This window comes from Centrocercus urophasianus, unplaced genomic scaffold, assembly GCF_019232065.1.
Source record: "Centrocercus urophasianus isolate 14NV4802_14NV808 unplaced genomic scaffold, USGS_Curo_1.0 seq_13, whole genome shotgun sequence".
In the NCBI taxonomy this organism is placed as follows: Eukaryota; Metazoa; Chordata; class Aves; order Galliformes; family Phasianidae; genus Centrocercus; species Centrocercus urophasianus.
Genome location: NW_024884475.1, coordinates 35163651 through 35184038, shown reverse-complemented (window position 1 = coordinate 35184038; position 20388 = coordinate 35163651). Strand labels below are relative to the sequence as shown.

Sequence of the window (20388 nt, the reverse complement as noted above, 5' to 3'; positions counted from 1 at the left end):
CCTCAAAAGTAATTCTGTGCCTTTTGTAGGCGGCTCTTGCATGATGATTATTATAATTTTTATTATCATATTACGATCATAATTATATTATAATATAAATCCTATAATAGTAATAATATAAATCATAAAATAATTACGATTATTATATTGTTTATATTATGAATATTATTATTTTTGTTTTAACATTGCAATGAAAGATATCTGGCTCCTCTGTTGCAGTGTGCTGTCCTCTACACATCAGTAAGTGGGCAAAGACGACTTCGCATACACAACATAGGCTTAAATTGTAGCACCCAGTTAGCTGATGTCTACAAGACTTGTGAGACCGATGCACTTATCAACTTCTTTGCTAAGTCAGGTAAAGTCAGAATAAGTTGTGTGTTTTTTTTCTTCTCTAAGCTGGGAATGAAAGGAGGTGGAGTGATACCTAGTGGGAAGTCATTTGTAACTTGCTACTGACATCTCCCTTAAGAGCGACAACATTGAAAAGAGAACTAGATCGTAAATTTTAGATATATGTGTCCCAAAAGAAATGCCTGGGAAGGCTCTTAGAAACAGGTAATGCACAAAAGTGTATAGGCACAGTATTATTTTGTTAGAATTTTTGTTTGGTTTGAGGTGGGTTTGTTGTTGTTGTTGTTTATTGTGAAAATTAATAAATTCTCTAAAATGCTTTAAGAGTCAGAAAACAATGGCCATAGACATAAGTTTAGTAAAATAAAAATCTAGCAGAATACTTTAAAACTTTGCATTTGTCGTGCAAACAAGTAACAGAACCTGTATCAGGCTCTTCTGTTCTTCTGTCTTTGTAGCCTTTAAAGCTATCCTAAGCCAACCACTGAAGGTTGTCAGAGACATCCTGGTCAGTCAGACAGCACACATGCTGGCGTGCTACAGGAAGAACTGTGCCAGCCCTTCAGCAGTGAGCCAGGTAAAGATGTCCCCATGTCAGCCCCTCTTTGCAACAACCACGCTTGCACTGCCAGCAGTACCAGAAAAGAATATTTCAGACATACATACTTTTTGTTTTCTTTCAAATATGATGACAGTGGGATGCAGTGGTAGCAACATACAGAGGCTGTTGTTTTGGGGTGAATGACAGTGCTGCAGAGGAAGGTGACAGCTGTACCACAGAGATGCCAAAGCCTTTTCTTCCTGGTAGAATTACATGCTAACTCTTAGAAGCGTTCACTTCTTTCTTCCATTCCTGCAACGATTGTAGCGGACTGATTTTTTGACATGTAACAACTGTTACTGTCAAAAGACAGAGATAACCCAGTTAGCATCCTGAATTTGCGTATAGATATATCAAGAATGCACTACTGCTAAAAATCTGACATTGAGACAGCAACATACTCCTACCAAAAAAAAATCTATGGTGATTAAAATATGACTTCTTAATTCCTTTATTTACCAGCAGGCAGTAAGAAGCTGTGGGTCCCTCATTACTTTTGTTCCACACTACTTGAAAATTCTCTCAAATGAAGACACCTCTTATTTTCAAATGCTGTCACATTTAGTAATCTACTCACTCTTTTTACAAATTCAGAGCATTTGGGGGTGTCACAAAACTAACAAACAGTAAGGTAAGGTGCTTTCAAATCCTTTTAGCAGCTGTTCCTGATACAAACCTTGTTCCAGTTCAAAGGACAATCCTCGTCTTTGACTTGAACTGAACTCAAATCCCATAAACCTTCAACTTCTGTTTTTCTTACAGCTCTCACAATACTTCGTCTCCCTTCTGGATTTTGAGGTGCTGCGAAAGTGGCTTCTTCCTCACTTTTCTGAACTTCAACTGGCAATTTTCTACTTCAGTACTGAGGTTAATAGCGAAGGACTCCCAACAATATTGGAGGCTTTCAATTTACACTGTTTCCTTCAGTCTCCTTTAAACTATGTTTTCCTATTAGGCTTTTGTGTTCTATTTAATACTTCTAATAATCACAAGCCTGGGCAATGAATTATTTCTCTCAGTGAAGACCAAATGTTAGAACACCAGTGAGGTACTTATTGTGAAAGAAAACAATTAAATATAGCTTGAAAGACCAGCTGTCATTCCCCAGCACATGGGAGATATTAAATAAAAGCCTCCTCTGCCTCTCAGCTCATCCTTCCAGACGCAATGAAGGTGCTGCCAGTGTACATGAACTGTCTGCTGAAGAGCACTGTGCTGACTGGCAGACCAGAAATTCCAACTGATGAGAGGGCGTACCATCGACAACTGGTCATGTCTATGGGAGTAGCTGATACACAGCTGTTCTTCTATCCCCAGCTTCTGCCGATAGTAAGTATGTTATATGCACATCTGTTAGCTGTCAGTAAAACTGTTTTCATTTTAAACTGCTGTGATGTTTTCAACTGTAAAGATGTAGAAGATTTTCTCTGTGCCACGCAGCTGTTACGTGGCCAAGCTGGATTAGTTTTTTTAAAGGGAAGTAGTTGCTAGCTGAACTAAAAGTAGGAGGGAAGAACCCCTAGTTTAAAGAAAACAGGGAAGTAACATGATCAGTCACTGCCATCAGCATCCTCTCATAACTCCACTGTACGCTTAACATGAGCCTGGTTTTTGACCTGGCTAATAAAAAGTGCCAGCTTTAGTCAAGCTCAAGCCTGGTGTGCTCGAGCTTCATATTTGTGGAGAGGTGCTCTTTAGCACCTAGTGTACGAATTGAAAAAGAAGTGACTCCTGATTTCCTCCATCTGGAAAGGAACCACTAAGGTGTAATAAACCTGTTGTTATTACTTTTCAATGTCTAGTTAAAGCATCGCTCACCTTGAAGTCCCCATGTTTGCAACTTACGCACATTTTGCCCTACAGCACAACCTGGATTTGAAGAGCGACGCTGTGCCAGCTGCAGTGCGCTGCTCTGAGGAGCGTCTCTCAGAAGGAGGGGCCTTCATTCTGGCCAATGGTCTGAGCATGTTCCTGTGGCTGGGGGTCAGCACGCCCCCTGAACTCATCCAAGGGCTTTTCAATGTGCCGTCTTTTGCACACATCAGCGCAGAAGCTGTGAGTATATGGAGGGAAAACAGTCCATTTTTCAGAACTCATGATTTTGTAAGACCAGGCCACTGATTAGAGAAACGACTGAGGGAACTTGGAGCATTCATCATTCAACTATAAGCACAAATGGGTGCCAGCAGAAGCTGTTAAGACACCAAAAGTAATGCATAAAAGCTCATAAACTATCTCTCTGAACAATTACAAGACAGCTTTCACAAAGTTTTCAGAGAATCTTAAACTTATGTTATGACATATTAAAATCCTACTGAATATGCATTGGTGAAACTGCAACAAAGCATTCTATGGTAGCTAAAGCTTCTCCTGTAGCCTGAACTTTTCCTGATAACGAATTTTAATGTAGTGATTATTTTAAACTGAAAAATGGCTTAAAGACTGATTGGTTATTCTAGAAGCTTTCCCAAAGGAGATAAAGCATTACCCAGGTTAGAATGACACCCGCAGTAATACACATCATAAATACCAGCAGCCAGTCTTGTACAAATTGTTAATGCAACTGGAAAGTAACAACCAACCTGTGATGCTTCATTCTAACAGACATTACTGCCTGACCTGGCCAATCCCTACTCTAAGAAAATTAAGTCAATAGTGGAGCACATCCAGAACCAGAAGCCCTACACTATGAAGGTAAGAGTTTGCTCAGTGTCAGCCTGTTCCTCACAGCTGTTCAGAAGAACATTACAAGCTGTGATAGATTTTCTTGTAGTTGTGAAAGGCTTTTTACATACCAGGAATCTCCAAATATGCCACTGAATTCCAGCATGCATTCTAGGCAGAAGCATCTCAAATGTACTTAATTCAATAACTGTTACTTAATTATCCATTCAGGATTTTCAGAACTACCCTGAAAAGTCAGTTTTATTCTGCAAACCTTCCTTCACACTGGCTCTTGGTTGTACATAAGTTGCTCTCCTGTGTTTCTAAGGACAGCTACTGAAATGTCATTACCAACGTACTGTTATTTTTTGTCTTTTTTCCTTCAGTAGCATTCCACAGTAGGTAGAAGAAAATGGTACTGCTACTTACTGTGATGGTATCCTAGAAATATGTATGTCTCTCTTTTCAGCTGATGATAGTGAAACAACGGGAGCAACCAGAGATGCTATTCCGGCAGTTCCTCGTAGAAGACAAGAGTATTCATGGAGGAGCTTCTTACGTGGATTTCTTATGCTGTGTTCACAAAGAGATCTGCCAGCTTCTCAATTAAAGAAACTTGAGTATATATAATTTGCCAGTTACTTTCCAATTTTGCAGGAGGGACAGTCATCGGTGCCTGAAGGCTGGCCCACAACTTCAGTGTACCCAGACATTCTGCTGTGCTTTACCAAACCTTTTTTGTGCTCTTTTTGTACAGTTTCATTCCACTCAGCCACTCACCAAATATTTAGTTTACTTATTAAGCTGTAGAATAGAAGTTCTGCACTCAGGTATTAATCTTTGAGGAGTCCTGACTCTAAGCTGAATTGCCAGATTTCAAACTGTCAATGCTTAAGAGCGTTTTCAAGTATCAAAATATAATTTAGAAAATAACTATTTGAATCTATTACTAGCCGTAAATCGTTTAAGAGCCAGGAAAGATGCTAAAAATCCACACAGAAGGAAAAAGTGGTAAGATAATGCTTTTTCTAGAAGTGAGAGCACACAGCTGAATCAGTTTTGCAGCAGTCCTGCAGTTCAGTTTGAGTATTTCAAAGTCCTGCGTGTAAAACTAAGAACTCTAGAAAATAATTCCCTTCTTCCCAGAAAGGGCAAGTATTAATTTTCAACAGAAACAGAGCTCTGGTAACCTTCTACACCCACAGGTATCCAGGACACAAAAATGTCTCTGTTTTATAACTGGACTTCAATAAGCGAGTTCAACAATGGAGCACAGGACAAAGAGCAGTCAAACTATGCTTATTCTAAGCTTGGTAGTTAGCGGCACGCTGTTATGGCACAATCCTCTAGTTTTCAGGGCAGCAATTAATCTAGCATGCTATTTAATTACATTTTCGAAATTGACCATGTTGTGCTTTAGCACATTCGTTAACTGGAATAACTCCCCATAAAACTTAGCTAACCATCTGCTTCTCTCACAGATACAGTGGCAGGTCAACAGTGAGACGGTTGACAAGTTAACTAAAGGTGAGTTGCAGTGCTATAAAAGGAAAGCTTCATGTTTAACACCAGTCCTGTTACAGGGACTGATGAATAAATCAGTCATCACTTAGAAAAATAAATTTCTGTTACTATCAATATTTAAGGTAGAACTTAGAAAGCCAGTCTTTGGCAGGAAGAGCTGTTTACCTCAGTGCTTCTTCATGCTGTAAGTTTAAGACCAGTGCCTCTACACACAACATTTGAATTTCTCCAGACTTGAAAAGCTTGTTACAAATATCAGTATTTCACAGAAGGCAAAACCAAAATAGAACACAGCCTCACAAGAGAGTGTAAGACATGGGCCTCATAAAAAAAAAAAAGTGCCTTTGATCATGCTCGTGTCATTAACTAGTATTTATCCTTTTCATAGATAAAATAAGCAGTCCAATGCACATTCTTGACAGCTCATCAAAATAGCTGCATCCTTGTGCACTGAACAACTCTTAAAAGAAATGGATATATTACAAAAGGTCACGCACACCGAATTCAGCTGTCAAAATAAGCTCTTTGCTGGAGACATTTTACTTTGTAAAAAGTACTTGTTGCCTTTCCAGATCAGCGTACTTTGTAAAAATGACAGCAGCAACTCTGATGTGTAAAAACATAAGGAATTATTAAATATAATTATAACACATGTGTTTATTGTAAGACAATGTCTCACTTTCTTTTTTAATTTTAATGCTATCAGCCTCTCTATCAAAAGCTATCCAGTACCTCTTAAACTGTACCTTCTAAAACTGGCACCCACAACACTACAGAGGGCGGTTCTAGGACGACCAGCAAGGGTTGCTTCAGTTTGCACAACTCCTCCCCTGCCGTTCCTCCCATACGCACAAGACAACATAATCACCACACTGACCAGGAAACAAAGCAAAGTTAAAGGCACAAGAGCAATTAGTTCCTACAAAGCAGAGACAACGTTCTGGCACAACCAGCAATTAGTGAATATTAAGGGTTTGACCAATGTAGCTCATCTTCTCCTACTCAAGGAAGCTTACTCTGGATTGTAGACTTCTCAGTGTTTAGTTCCTCTGTCAACATCAAGCTCAGTCTATGGTAGGAATACTCAGTGGAAGGCTGAAGTGTCTCTCCAATGCCAAAAATAAAAAAGCAAAATAGCAAGCCTGGTTAAAAAAAATATGTCAAGTAAACCTTTAGAGATAACACAGTAACATTTAGGTGAATCACAGAATGGTAGAGATGCTGGGATTCTCATAGATAAAGGCACTGTAATTAGGGAAGTGTCTGTACTCAGCTACTGAGCAAAGAGTTCTTTTCAGCTAAAGCTTTTCAATTCTAAAAGCTAAAGTTCTTTTCAATTAAAGCGTCCCCCCTCAGAGGCAGGGCAAAGCTGCTCACACAGTTTGCTCCCACCACAGCCACGCTTGCTTAGAATCTAATCCCTTACCTTATGCCATTCAGTTTGCTGATCGCCAGAAGACCGCATTTGTACCATCACTGTCTTCTCTTTGGTCAGTTCAGGCCACATAAATAACAGCAAGAACTTTAGGACACCTGTTTTACATCTACAATTCTGGAGCAAGGTGTCAAACATATTTCCATATTGCATCTTATTTCAGACCACAGCAGCAGCAAATTCACCACCACTGCTGTAGCTAGTAGCAGGTTTACCACTTCCCCAAATTCCACTTGATATTACCAACATAACTGAGATATATGTACAAAATTAGTAAACAAATAATGTTTAGTGATAGTACCTTTGCTAGGCAGTGGAGCAGAGCACCTAGTATCATTCCCATGTGTCATCCGCATCATGTAACAGAGTTAAGAGGTGAAGGATTATTCTGTCTGAACTTGCCTTTAAGGAAAGGAATATCTGGTTGTGGTAGCACAAAAACCAGGCAATGGTTCTCTGCTTGCTTGCAGCAAGCGGGTCAAAAGGGCACAAGAGCACCATGGAAACACAGCAGGCAGTGGCATCCTACCCCTGCCCGCTGCTGACCTGTCTGAGCTGCTTCTAATTACAGACACTCCCAAACTACACTATCCTCAGCATCACCCCCATTAAAAGGGGAAGGTTTCAGCCAGGCTGAACACCAGAGTTGTGCACCTACATTCAACAAACCTTTGTTTCTCTTTCATAAGATAGAGACACCAACAAACCAACGTAACTGTGCTAACTCTGCCTTTCTCTGAACAGACAGTCAATAAGAAGAATGCGAAACTGAGCTCTAACAGTTGCTGGTTTTGAGTATTTTTTGTAGAACTAGGCACTGGCTAAACCAATTATTTTAAAGCTATGAAAAAATGAGATGTGATACATTAATCTGTAAAGTTAGTAAAAATGTATTCATTATATTAAAGTGCACTTTAAAAACTACTGGCGTGGCAATCCAGTGGTATGTATTAAAGAAAATCTTTAGTATGCTCTTTGTGCACAGACTGCCCAAGAATGCAGACATCTTCCCTGAATTTGAAAGAGGCAAAAACCGAGCCATTCCTTTGGCTGCCTGGAAGAATCACAGCAGTGTCTATATAATCATGAGACAACCCTGTTTATTTGGTTTCAAGCACAAGGAAGTAAAAGCTTTCAAAATTACACTTCAAAAGATATTTATTTTAGATACTGCTCCCTCCATCCCCCTTTCTCACAACTTAGATGAGCGTAATGGAAGCGTAAGTAAGGGAGAAACTTTTTTTGTTTGAAAGATGCAGAATAGCTTTTCCTCTTAGAGTACAACTGTCCTTTATACGGGGCTTGGGTGTCCAAGAAGTTTGTGTTTATGTCATGATACAATGGGAAAACATGTACAGGTTTCTACCCTAGAAGAGTTTAATTTGCCAAAAGAAAGCAGAGTTCCTTCACGATTAGTGTGCAGTTTTACTTCATCTGTTCAACACAAATCAAGTAGAAAATCTAGTGAGACACCAGTACTGTCACTGGCGCCCACATCCCCATTCTGTACTGCCACTGGCTATTTTCCAGGCAATACTCAACATGCTACATGTAATTCTACACAAAAAAATGCTCTAAAAACTTCATAAAGCAAAATGAATTCTATGCCCCATTAGGAACACATCCATATCACTTACCTATGTACTTAAAGCCTGTGGAGAGAGCAGGAGTTCATACGCAGAGCTGCTATCCAGAACAAAGTTTTAGCAAGATACAGGTAGGTGCACACCCCATTCATCAGAGCACCAGCCTGTCACATGCCGCCACTTTCACCTACACTAAGGTGTCACAGTGACTGACCTACCACCAAGATACGTCTTCATGTGACGTACAGCAGCTCCTGCAATGACCATGAAAGTTGTTACACACACATCTAAGTAGTGCAATTCTAAGCTCTGGCATAAGTGTTAAGATTACAACACTCAAAAACTTTAGTTAATCATAGCTAGGACTTGTTTTTCCCTCTCTTTCTTTAATTGCTACAGTAATCACACTCAAAATTATTCCACGTTTTTCCACAAACTTACCTTGCTTTTTCAACTATGGAAACAACCCCGTTACATGCAGGTTAGTAAGCTTTCCTTGCCTTTATTAGGTTGACCTTCACCCCATTATATTAGTCGATTCCCACTACAGTAATAAAGGTGCCAACATCACCCTTTGGGTAGAAGAACATACACAGAAACAGGGGTCTCATTACCTGTCACTTTCAGTTACTCAATATGTCCTTAAAAGGCCATGTTCAAGAAACAAACGTATGTGTTCAATGTTTCAGTGAGCTTCATCTTTAGAACACGTTCTGGATACTTCTGTCCCCAGCCAAGGATTTCAGAAAATCACAGTGCTCTAAAATTAATTCCTTGACTCGATGACATTTAACCACCATTTTCCGAGCAAAACTGTTTGCAACCTAAATTCCACTGACTAAAGCACCTATGAACAAGCCCGCGTTCACGGTACTGCCTAGGGAAAAATCTTAAAAAATTCTAAAAGCACTGCCTACTAACTTACACAGATCTCCTGCATCTCAACCAATTTATCTTAACTGACCATGTCAGAATGGAAGGAATCCTTAGGTTAATGGCTGGATTTGCACACAATCGTTAGCAGCTGACTGGTATTCTGAAATCCCTTTCAAGCTAAATGCTAAGACATTTCACGTATCTTGTCAATGTAATTGTCAGCTCCTTCACCTGATTTATACAGGGGGTATATAGCATATTTCAAGTCCTATAAGCCTCTTCCAAAATGGAAAGACATGACAACATCAAGACAGGCATCCCAAATCAGATTGGTGGCTTTATGTTCTCATTAAAACTAGAAAGGAAGAAATTTGTTAGGCTTTTTATCTTCAAAGATAATGTGCTGAAATTAAGGCAACTGCAGCAAATGAAATATTCATCAGTTCCTTGACAATGAGTGTTATCCTATTTCTGTTAAAGCATTAGAACTGAGAAAATAACTGAAAACTTTTTTTTTTTTTCAAAGCTTTTCATCTCTAGTCACAACTTCAGATGTGGCCCAAATTAACAGCAATTTAAAAAAGCAACCATGCGTTTTTCACTGTGTTAAGTGGGGGAAGAAGCAGCAGTTACTCACTACAGCATTTTCTATCATCTCCACAATCCCAAATATGCTCCATTTATGTGCTACTTTGTTACCTTTAGAGGCAATCCACAGTTGAAACACCACCTTCAGAATACTTCCAGTGAGCAACTTTTCTTCAATGATGACATGTAGAAAAACTTATTTCCTTCCCAGTCACCTCAATTAGAAAAGTAAGGAAGGCTGCTTGTTAACAATTGCAATTCCTTTGTGAAGATGGGCCAGCCAGATAAATAAAATCTACCGCTCACGTATCACACATCACAAGTCTCAAGCAACATCCTGGCTTCTGCAAACTAATACAGAAACAACCCAGCTACGTTTTTCTGAGTCTCATCTTCAGTGCAGGCCATACCAAGCACCAAATGACCACCTGTGGACATAGAAGAAAATGGTAACTCTCGTTTCTCTCTTAGAATTCTAACTAAGGAAGAAAAAAAGATCCGCCACTGGTACACAGGCTGCCTTTTTAAGGTTAAGTGTCTTCAGTATTTACGTTCTCAGTAAGGACATCATTAGGGCAAAAATCAAGAAGAAAATGTTTTCTTACTGCAGCATAACATCTATCAAGTGCTGCTGTAAGCAGCGTTTGGCAGACTGCTGTTAAAACACACCCCCTCCTCCCAGTTCCAGCCACTCTTCAGCTTTCCAAGTCTAACAGCAAGAAACAAAACATAAACAATAGGTGAATTTCATTTATCCTTTAACAGCCCCTTAATAAATACACCATCAAGGCTGTGAAGTTGACCAGACCCTACAAAAATGTTCATGCTAAGATTTCACAAACACTTGGTGCCTCCTCTTTTCTAACAGTAGATAGGAAACCACAATAAAACTTACTTATTCCAAAAACCTTAAGAAAGTAAACTCACAAAATATTAATATTTCAACATTAGCTTTGATAAACAAGTTTAATAATTCACTACTGTACAGAACAGTTACTTTAAAGTTAGACTTCAACAGATAAACATTTTGAGACTTAAAATCCAATTTTCCAAAATCCATACCTACAAATTGTAAGACTTCAACAGCCAGATTTGTTCTGTCTGCCAAGTGTTGCTCTGGAAGTTCGGAGTTGCAGTTTTGCTAAAAACCAGTGCTGTACTGTACATACCAGATCGCTTTCTTTCTATACCGTATTCTGGACCCGATCACCAATAGTCTATTTCCAATCCACACCAGGTCAGCAGGCAAAGCAAAATCCTTGGTTCGGTTGCTGAGACTTCATCATTCAGGTGATTACTTTCAGGAAGCTGTCACTGATAGCATTACCTCACTTCCAATATGGCCTCTGATGAGGTCTTTCTATTATACACAGTGCAATTGCTCTGCAATGAAACTGGGCTTCCCTGCTGAAGATGATGACTATTAACAGAGGTAGGGTGAAAATCCTTACTCAAGAAGCAATCCAGACCTACACGGAAGTTCCGGACAGGATATAAACACACAACCTGTTACTCTTCATGAAACACAACATGTGACTGCACAGAATTACCACTCTCTCCATTATAGGCATGAAAAGTGAGTGCATATACTTCACAAAACAAACGTAAAACTTATTCCTTTTTCCCAAGAAAAATTCGGGAAACTTAAACCAAATAAGAAAAAATAAAACTCTATTTATTTGCTTCTTAGTTTAAAAGAAGTTAAAATTGGTGTCAATATTGACACAGCAGTTTTTCTTCCATGAGTAAGAGAATAAGTCTGCCACTGCCATGCAATTCAGAACTGCATTTCATGCCTAATCCCCCATATTAATGCAAGTCAGTCCAAACCTGGAACTGTAAAGAATGAAGAAGAATCCATGTTTTGGAGAAAATTACCGTTAAAAAAACCCATAACTTGCAAGTACTTGCAAAACAGAAACAGCAAGTATCTTCATTTCAGTCTCATCTGCAGTTTAAAGAGATGGCTCTGCTTTGACAAACAGAAGCTGTCAGGAGGCCCAGTTTAGCACCTTCAGGTGCTGCTGCCAAGTGAGGTGATCTGCCTGGCCAGTCACTGGAAGGCAGACTATTTGGAATTGCTTGCACCAAAAATAATTTTAAAAGTCACGGAGCTTGTGCTTCAATAATAATTCATTTTAGCAAAAGAAATATTAAGAAGATTCAGAGATGGGACAAGGGACTGGGGGAAGAAGCAATTTCCTAAAAGTCATCAGCGTGTGGGGAAGCCTCCCCTGTGGGTACCTCCTCGTCCCCCTCTGAAGCCACCCCTCTCACCCCGAAAATTAGTTCTGTTCCTCTCTCTGCCGCGTTCTCCTCGGCCTGCTGAAGTCCCACCTCTTCCTCCTCCCCTCGGAGCACCGCCTCCACGGTCAGACTTCGACTTGGGCGGTGGTGACTTGGGCCGAAGCCTCTCGATCTCTTCGGTGCAGCCAGTCAGGTGGGAATTTGGAGCAGTGAAATATGAAGAGTACGTTTCTGCATTGAAATTACTGTTTGTGAGGGTGGGTCCTACAGTCAGCCATCCTAAGGAACAAAACCAGAGTCAATGAAAGCAATAACAAATTTCATGCTTGGAGGCTTTAATTTCCTTCTTCCCATTAAGGGAACATTCAAGTGATAGGAACAGATACTTATCTACATATTGGACAGAATGAAAAAGATCATCTCTAGGAAAGTCACAGTTGATAAAAGTTGATTTTACATTAATTTGTAATGGATTTTTGCGTTTTTTTGTTGTTTTTTTTTTTTTTTTTTTTTTCAGAGTGGAGGGCTGGGGAGGGAACATCCAGGTTGTAGTTTTGCAACATCCCTTCCCACCTGTTCCTATGCTGCATCTTCCAGCTTCTCTGCTGAGATTGCACTGTAAACCAGATCAAAAAATTCATCTAGTTTAAAGACAACCTACACCTCTCCTTTTTCTGCCTTTTTCAAAAGGTGCTTGTCTCAAACAAAACCAATCAAGTCAGCACAGCCAGGAGCACAGCATGCTGTAAACATGCATCTGAAGACAAAATAACAATGCTGCTGCTGAATCCTATGATATGCAGACAGAGCTTAGAGTTCAGTCAATCCGTTTATGTACAAACGTAGCAGTCAGTGAGCCCTTCAGCTTTACCACTTGAACCAAGGAGGCAGGCATTTAAATCAAGTACGTTCATATTTCTTTGCAATGTGAACTAAAATTGGGTTGGGCCACTTGAAAATGTCACTGGAAATTTAATTTTTAGTTCATCATCTTAATGAAGAAAAACGTGGCTCAGTGATCTCAACAATGTATTTTAGGGGAAACAAGAATTCAAAGAAACACCAAAAAAACCCCATGTCTGTTTGTTCAGGTTTTCACAGTTCACAAAGCACTGTGAAGATCTACAAATTCAAAACTGAGTAATTCTACACTCAAAATGCTGATTGGTAAGAGCACTGTGCTCTGCCAACTTCTTGAACAAAGAATAGGAGATTTAGAGTATGCAATCCAGTAGCAAGATAACCATTACATTTAAAAAACAAAACACTATTAGACAAATATGGAACAGTGTGACAGTAACTTACAAGACTTTACCTACAACAGCACTGAAGTAATGCCTAAATAATATTTTTCTACTTGAAAAAAAAATAATAATAAAAATAAAAGAACAATGCATATCAAGGAAGAAATCCCAGCAATGCAATGCTATGGGCTCATCAAAGAACAGCTGATAATCTCTCTCACTTCTCTACAGTATTGTGAGCAGAAGTGAAAAAACACTTGGATATTATCTTAAGTAAAACACTGCCTACAGCTCACCTACTGATACAGCTCCTTTTCCAACAGCCATAAAAAAACCCAAATGTTTCCTATCGTACGTATTATTAGCATTCACATTCAGCAAGCAGGCCATGGTTGGACTTGTATCCATTTCTCCTCTGCCATCCAAACAACTAGTCTCTAATTAGTAGGAAACACTGCTATACAAAACTGCAAGAAGAATCTAAACCAAGAGCAACCACTACACTTTCACCTCTCCACACCTCCTTCCCCTTTATTTCCAAAGGAGCACGTTGTACCATAACTGTTGACAGACCAACACAGAACCCGTCTGTGCAAAGCATGAGCACACTGTCCATAACATCAGGTACAAAGACGCTCACTTCAAATACTTGTGGATAACTGAAACATACAGGGCACTTGTACTCTATTCCACATCAGATTTTAAGGCAGAAACAGCAGTCTATCCTCCTGTAGCGAAATTCCTTCATCAAGTACACGATAAATTGAAAAACCTGACTAGTAAGACAAATAAAATGCAGTGACCTTCAATCCAAACAGTACATTTATACGTGTTTTCTACCATGCTAGATGAAACACTCAGTGTAAGACTGCATCTTGAGATACTGACAATAGGACAGACTCCACGCTCAAGGGAATTTAAAATCAGTTTAGAAAAAGAAACAATGCTCCTATAAAGTATAACCTCTGTAATGTGTGGAAAATTAAATGTCAGCTGATTTTTTTTTTTTTTAATACGCACTGATGAATTAAAGACCAGAATAAGTGAAAAACACTGGTTAAAAAAAAAACTCTGAAAATGTGATAGCTGTCACAGACCTGCCAAACAGCATGGCTTCCTGACAGAAAGATCTTCACTTTAATTAAAAATACAGCTCCTTGAAATCTATTGTCTGACACATTACTTATCTCTGGAAATCTCTCTGGGATATTTTTAAAAGCAGAGATCTGCTACTGTGTCTTGTAGTGAGAAAGACATTTCGATTTTTATAGGTTCAGTGATGTTCACTTTACTACAGTAATTCCAAAAAGCTGAAGTTCAGTAGGACGGAAATATACGGAGTGTGACCTCACAAGGCAGAAATCACACAATCCAGTACTCCAGTAGAATACTGAACAATTTCAGCATTTACTTTCAATTACAGATATGGGGAAAACAGAAGTCTAAAGCACCTTCTTATTGTTCTATGTTTAGTTCTAAAAACATTTATGAAAAAAACAGAAAGCAGTGGTAATCTTAACCTGTGATGCGGACTTGTTCCTATATGCAACAGTAATAGCAGAAATTGGAACCATAACTGTAATATTGCTTGTTATGGTTCTGTATGTATGCATGCATGTGAGATCTAAGGGTCAAGCAAAATTTTCTGCTATCAGATCATGTGGGATAGAACATTAACTAGACGAAAAGTCACTTTTTACTATCTAAACACTTGATACCACTAAAGTACTATCACAGCAATGGGAGAATTGTCAAGCGATGCCAAAGTCTTCCCTGCTGCTGAACACTAGGATCGTTAGTTGCCTAGGAATCTTCTCCAGCCAGGAAGGGAGAATACTCCCACTGTCTAGTAGATGCTCACTACAGAAAAGTAACCAAGACAAATAGTCTGGCTCATATGACTCCTTGTTCAAAAAGCTTAGTGAAATCTATTTTATTTTACTGTCTGAAGTTGCAGCTACTGCAAAACCTCACAGAAAAAGCATGCACTAAGTCTAAATATTATTATTTTCTCACCTTCCATCAGACCTCATCAGGTGGTCCCAGATACTGAAGAGGGTTATTAAAAGAAACTAAAATGTAACTATTTGACAAACATCACATGTACCTGGTCGAATTGTACTGTCCCTTCCAAAAAGATGAAGACGCCGTCGTCCTAGGCAGAAATGCTCAATGATGTGGAAAATCTCTACAGGTTTTTCAATATTGCCAATTTCAGGCTCTTCTGTGATAATGAGGTCAATGTCAACATTAGCATGGATGAAGTCACCATCTGTACTGCGACGCACGGTTCCTTTAATGCCCATGAGGCAGTGCTCCTACATACATAGGAAAGAAGAGCACCTGTCACATGCTGCACATATGCCTGATGTTTGAGGAAAGGAAATTCTAGACAGAGTAGATCCTATTTTTAAACAGAGAATGTCCTGAAGCATGAACTAGAAAAACAGAACAAGCTGAAACTATCAGCAGAGCCTTTTGAAAACAAAGCAGAGTGTAGTTCAAGCTACTTGGCTTGTTTGGTGAATTACACTACAGAGTACAAGAACTCAAACAGAAGTTGAAGTAAAGTATTTGGACCACTTCAATAACAGCAAAATTGGAGCTTTAAGCTAGAAATGCTGAGAAGTCACAATCACAGAATCACAGAATGGTAGGGGTTGGAAGGGACTCCCGAGATCATCGAGTCCAACCCCCCTGCCAAAGCAGGTTCCCCACAGCAGGTCGCACAGGTAGGCATCCAGGCAGGTCTTGAACAGTACGTGTGGTAAAGGTAAGAGTGAGGGATCAGTTTATTTCATCAGCATTCCGATCCTAACTTAATTCATACAAATAATTTTCAAAGCTCCCAGTCATATAACAGTGAAAATCAGATCTAATTTTTGCAGACCGTAAATTTTAAAAGTTGTTTCAGTGCTCAAAATTAAGGGAAGTGATCCTTCCCCCCCTCTGCTCTGCCCTGGTCAGACCTCACCTGGAGTACTGTGCCCAGTTCTGGGCTCCCCAGTACACAAAAGACAGGGATCTTCTATAGAGTCCGGGGGGGGGGGGATCACAAAGATAATAAAGGGCCTGGAGCATCTCCCCTATGAGAAAAGGCTGAGCGAACTGGGTCTGTTCAGCCTTGAGAGAAGACGAGTCAGAGGGGATCTGGAGGATCTGATCAATGTCTATAAATACCTCAGGTGTGGGAGGGAAAGGGACAAGGCCAGAGTCCTATCCCTACACACCACTGAAAAGACAAGGGGAAATGGCCACAAACTGAAGCACAGGAAGTTCCACACAGATGTATGTAAGAACCTCCCCACAATCAAGGTGACAGAGCCCCGGAACAGGCTGCCCAGGGAAGTTGTGGATTCTCCTTTTCTGGAGACGTTCCAACACTGACCTGGATGTCCACCTGCACAACCTGCTGCAGGGGGCCTGCTTTGCAGAGCAGTTGGATTCGATGATCTCCAGAGGCCCCTTTCAGCTCCTGCAATTCTGTGATTCCTATCTAGAAGACACTGCATCAAAAAACGTAAAACCACTATCAAACTATCTAAACAGTCTCTGTAAATCCTGTCAGCATTAAAAAAAATGTTTGCGAAGTGTAACAAGCACTGCTTTCCTTTCTTCTAAGACATTAAAGATCTGTGGGACTGACTAGTTTGTAGGATTTATGAATAAGAAAGAACCTCAACTGGTTCTTTCTTTCTTTGAGGTACTAGGAACAGTACCTCAACTGGTACAGGACAAAAATGCAGGCTCTACATGTTCATTTTCAGGTACTGTTTATAGGAATACTAAGCTCAAACAAACTATTTTCCCCTGATATCATAAAACACTGATTTACTAAGTGTCTTCATATGACCATAAAAAAGTTGCAGACAATAATGTGTGATCATTTCCAGACTTTCAGGAAGGTTTTTTAAGAGTTAGTAATAAATATGAAAGGAAGAACAGGTGACCCATCAAATACATGCAGCTGATCAACTGTGTGGATGCTACGTGGTTTCTGGACCTTGAATGTAACTAAACAGAAAAGCAGGATATGATACCCATTAAGCAGAGCCTCACAGATGTAGCCTTTACAATTATCCAAAGTCTTATTTTTATAACATATGAATTGCTACTCATTAGTATCTTAGATTCTATAAAAGGTGACATGGCATAATGCCTCCATCTAGGGAAATGCCTAATCTAAACCCAAATAGATAGGATTTGATATTGTAACTGTTGGAAATCCATCCTGCACAACAGAGCTATTCATTTAGTCAAATCAAGCTAGTTCAATTTTTATATTTATTACATCATGACTTCAACCCAACCTTCCAATGAACAGAAAAATCCTAACAACAGAATCTATTCTCCTGTTAACAAACGGAGCGCCTAAATGGAGTCGAAATCCTCCTGTATCAGTTTTAGCCTCTCCCTCATGGGCGAGCTGCACATATTTGCAATACTATACACAATAAACATGCAGTACTCACACTTAAAAATGTTTATAGCTAATACATCATACTTCCAAACAAGCTTTAGATTAATACAAATGCAAGCCAAAGAAAAACTGAAGTTATCTTCAATAGAAGCTTATAGTCCAAAATAACTTGCAAATCGGAGAGTTGAGGCTGTTTAGCACTAATGAATGATTAATGAACATAGAATGAGCCTGAGGTTAATGACACTTTATCAGTCAACCCTATCTTCAGTAACGCTGCCACAGTTGCATCCAGACATACACAGAATAATTACTTACTAATCCTACTAGCTTTTTTTCTAAGGTCTTGAGTAAGATACATTCCAGTCTCTTAAATCAACATACTTTGCTTTTTTTTTCCCCCTCTGCATCTCTTCCAATACAGAACCTCTACAGCACGTACCTATAAAACTGCTGAGTTAAAACTAAGCTGACTAACTCAGTCACTAGTGTGGGACATTCTGTCATGGTTCCATGTTTTATGGGTTTTCTTGGGGGGTTCAGTATTCCACATCAAAACATCATGTAGTGTACGGGGCATTGAAGTGTCACTGCCCCATTTCCAGCTACCTATCCCTGTACATTACAGCAGTCACGGGATCTGGCCCTTCTGGGTGGGGGGGCGCTCTCTTGCTGCCTGGCAGTGGGTGCTGGAGGTGCTTTCCTGGCCGTTCCAAGCTTTTCAGGTTTGAATCAGTCCCGGGAACTCTCTCTCTCATCTTGTCTGATTTATTCATCTCAATTTCAATTAAATTGTATATATTGTGTTATTTTGTATTCCAGTATTATAGTAAATAAGTTTTCCTCCATAGATTGTTGCCGCTGTTCTTCTCCTCCCTTCCTTCCTTCCCATTTCTGTGGGACTGGGGTGTGGTGGGGGAGGGCAGAGGCCTGTTGCCCCCTCTCACAGACGCAGATTAATCTAGTCAACTCTGTGACAGATTTTGGTGGAGAATGCAGGCATAACTGCTTTTTAGCTTTTAGAACGAATCTCTTTTTCTCTCTGCTCTTAGAGAGCTTCGTTAGGGAGCATTATCAGTAGTTCAGGTTTCTGTGCTGGAAAACCTGACCTTGAAAGATTAGGCGTACTGTCAGTGTTCTGGAATATTTGTAAACTTTGAGCATACTCAGTCTGAGTAGTGCCTTTTTTTTTCCTTTTTTTTTGCCCTCCTCTTGTTGGCTTCAATTCATTAACCCCTTTTTAGCAGGCACCAGCAATGAACCCACTCATTATTGTTGGGGTGCTGGGTAAAGGATTAAAAGCAATGGTGTTATTCACAACCTACTGGCCAATAATCCATCTCACACTTGTGTGTTGTGGAATTGCATTCATATATAACTACCTAATGGCACTGATGGAGACACCTATATTTTATTTATATGCAATGTGATATGATTTGAATTTTGACATTTACATCCCAGAAGGAATGGCTAATTTCACAAACAGCTACATCCCAAATGGAATAGCTAATTTTACAAACAACACGATGTTCAGACCAGTCTCTGGGTTTTCTTCTTGGTCTGTCGAATGTTTTTCGAATCTTGAATTAATACTCATGTTGGTGTGCGTGTCATTAAGTTCTCTGATTGTATTTGTAATTGTGAATAATAAGAGGAAGAAGTCTCCTCCAAAACCAGAGAATGATGACTGGCAGGGAATACGGAGAGGTTTAGGAAAGGTCTTAGAAGCACGGGGACCCACAGTATCATGGGATTTTACTCTTGAACACCTGTGGGATCCTGAGAAACTAAGCCAGTATTTGAGCCAGGGAGTGATCAGCAAAACTCACTCGCCTTTTAACAGCCCCATATGGCCAGTGCATAAAGCCAGTGGAGAATGGAGGCTGACGGTGGACTACTGTGGCCTGAATGAAGTCACACCCCCACTGAGTGCTGCTGTGCCAGACATGTTAGAACTCCAGTATGAACTGGAGTCAAAAGCAGCCAAATGGTATGCCACCATTGACATTGCTAATGCCTTCTTTTCCATTCCTTTGGCCAAAGAATGTAAGCCACAGTTTGCTTTCATATGGAGGGGTGTTCAGTATACCTGGAGCCATTCGCTCCAGGGGTGGAAACACACCCCGACCATTTGCCATGGGTTGACCTGAACTGTATTGGAACAGAGCAGTGCTCCTGAACACCTGCAGTACATTGATGACATTGTGTGGAGTGATACAGCAGAAGAAGTCTTTACAAAAGGAGAGCAAATAATCCAAATTCTTCTGAGTGCTGGTTTTGCTATTAAGTGAAGCAAAGTGAAAGGACCTGCCCAGGAGATTCAGTTCCTAGGTATAAAGTGGCAAGATGGCCGTCGTCACATCCCGACAGATGTGATCGACAAAATCACTGCTATGTCTCCACCCACTAGCAAAAGAGAGACACAATCTTTTCTGGGTGCAGTGGGCTTTTGGAGAATGCACGTTCCAAACTACAGCCTCATTGTAAGCCCCCTTTATTATGTGACACGAATGAGAAATGAGTTTACATGGGGCCCTGAGCAGCAGCAGGCTTTTGAACAGATTAAGCAGGAGATAGCCCGTGCCGTGGCCCTAGGGCCAGTACAGACGGGACAGGGTATAAAGAACATCCTCTATACCGCTGCTGGAGAGAACGGTCCCACTTGGAGTTTGTGGCAAAGAGCCTCGGGAGAGACCTGAGGCCGAACCCTGGGATTCTGGAGTCGAGCCTACAGGGGGCCGGAAGAGGGCTACATTCCAACTGAGAAGGAGATCTTAGCCACGTATGAGGGGGTTCGGGCTGCTTCTGAAGTAATTGGTACTGAAACACAGCTCCTTCTGGCACCTCGA

General features: G+C 40.2%; 2 protein-coding genes across 9 annotated transcripts in view; one reads left to right on the top strand and one right to left on the bottom strand.

Annotated features, from left to right (window-relative positions):
- The window catches only part of SEC24D (SEC24 homolog D, COPII coat complex component), a 51215-nt gene extending 45406 nt beyond the window's left edge, over positions 1 to 5809 (top strand). For 7 of the 8 annotated variants that reach the window (XM_042812507.1, XM_042812503.1, XM_042812504.1 and 4 more), the window contains 6 exons: positions 220 to 358; positions 813 to 931; positions 2105 to 2284; positions 2819 to 3010; positions 3560 to 3649; positions 4089 to 5809. In XM_042812507.1, coding sequence (XP_042668441.1) covers positions 220 to 358; positions 813 to 931; positions 2105 to 2284; positions 2819 to 3010; positions 3560 to 3649; positions 4089 to 4229 — 861 coding nt within the window. In that variant the 3' untranslated portion in view covers positions 4230 to 5809. The other variant, XM_042812510.1, reaches the window with a different exon arrangement.
- Positions 5810 to 10580: 4771 nt separating this feature from the next.
- Positions 10581 to 20388, bottom strand: part of METTL14 (methyltransferase 14, N6-adenosine-methyltransferase subunit) — a 29430-nt gene continuing 19622 nt past the window's right edge. The window contains exons 10-11 of the mRNA XM_042812512.1: positions 15227 to 15437; positions 10581 to 12154 (exon numbers count right to left, since the gene is read on the bottom strand). Coding sequence (XP_042668446.1) covers positions 11841 to 12154; positions 15227 to 15437 — 525 coding nt within the window. The 3' untranslated portion in view covers positions 10581 to 11840. The remainder of the gene's footprint in view (positions 12155 to 15226; positions 15438 to 20388) is intronic.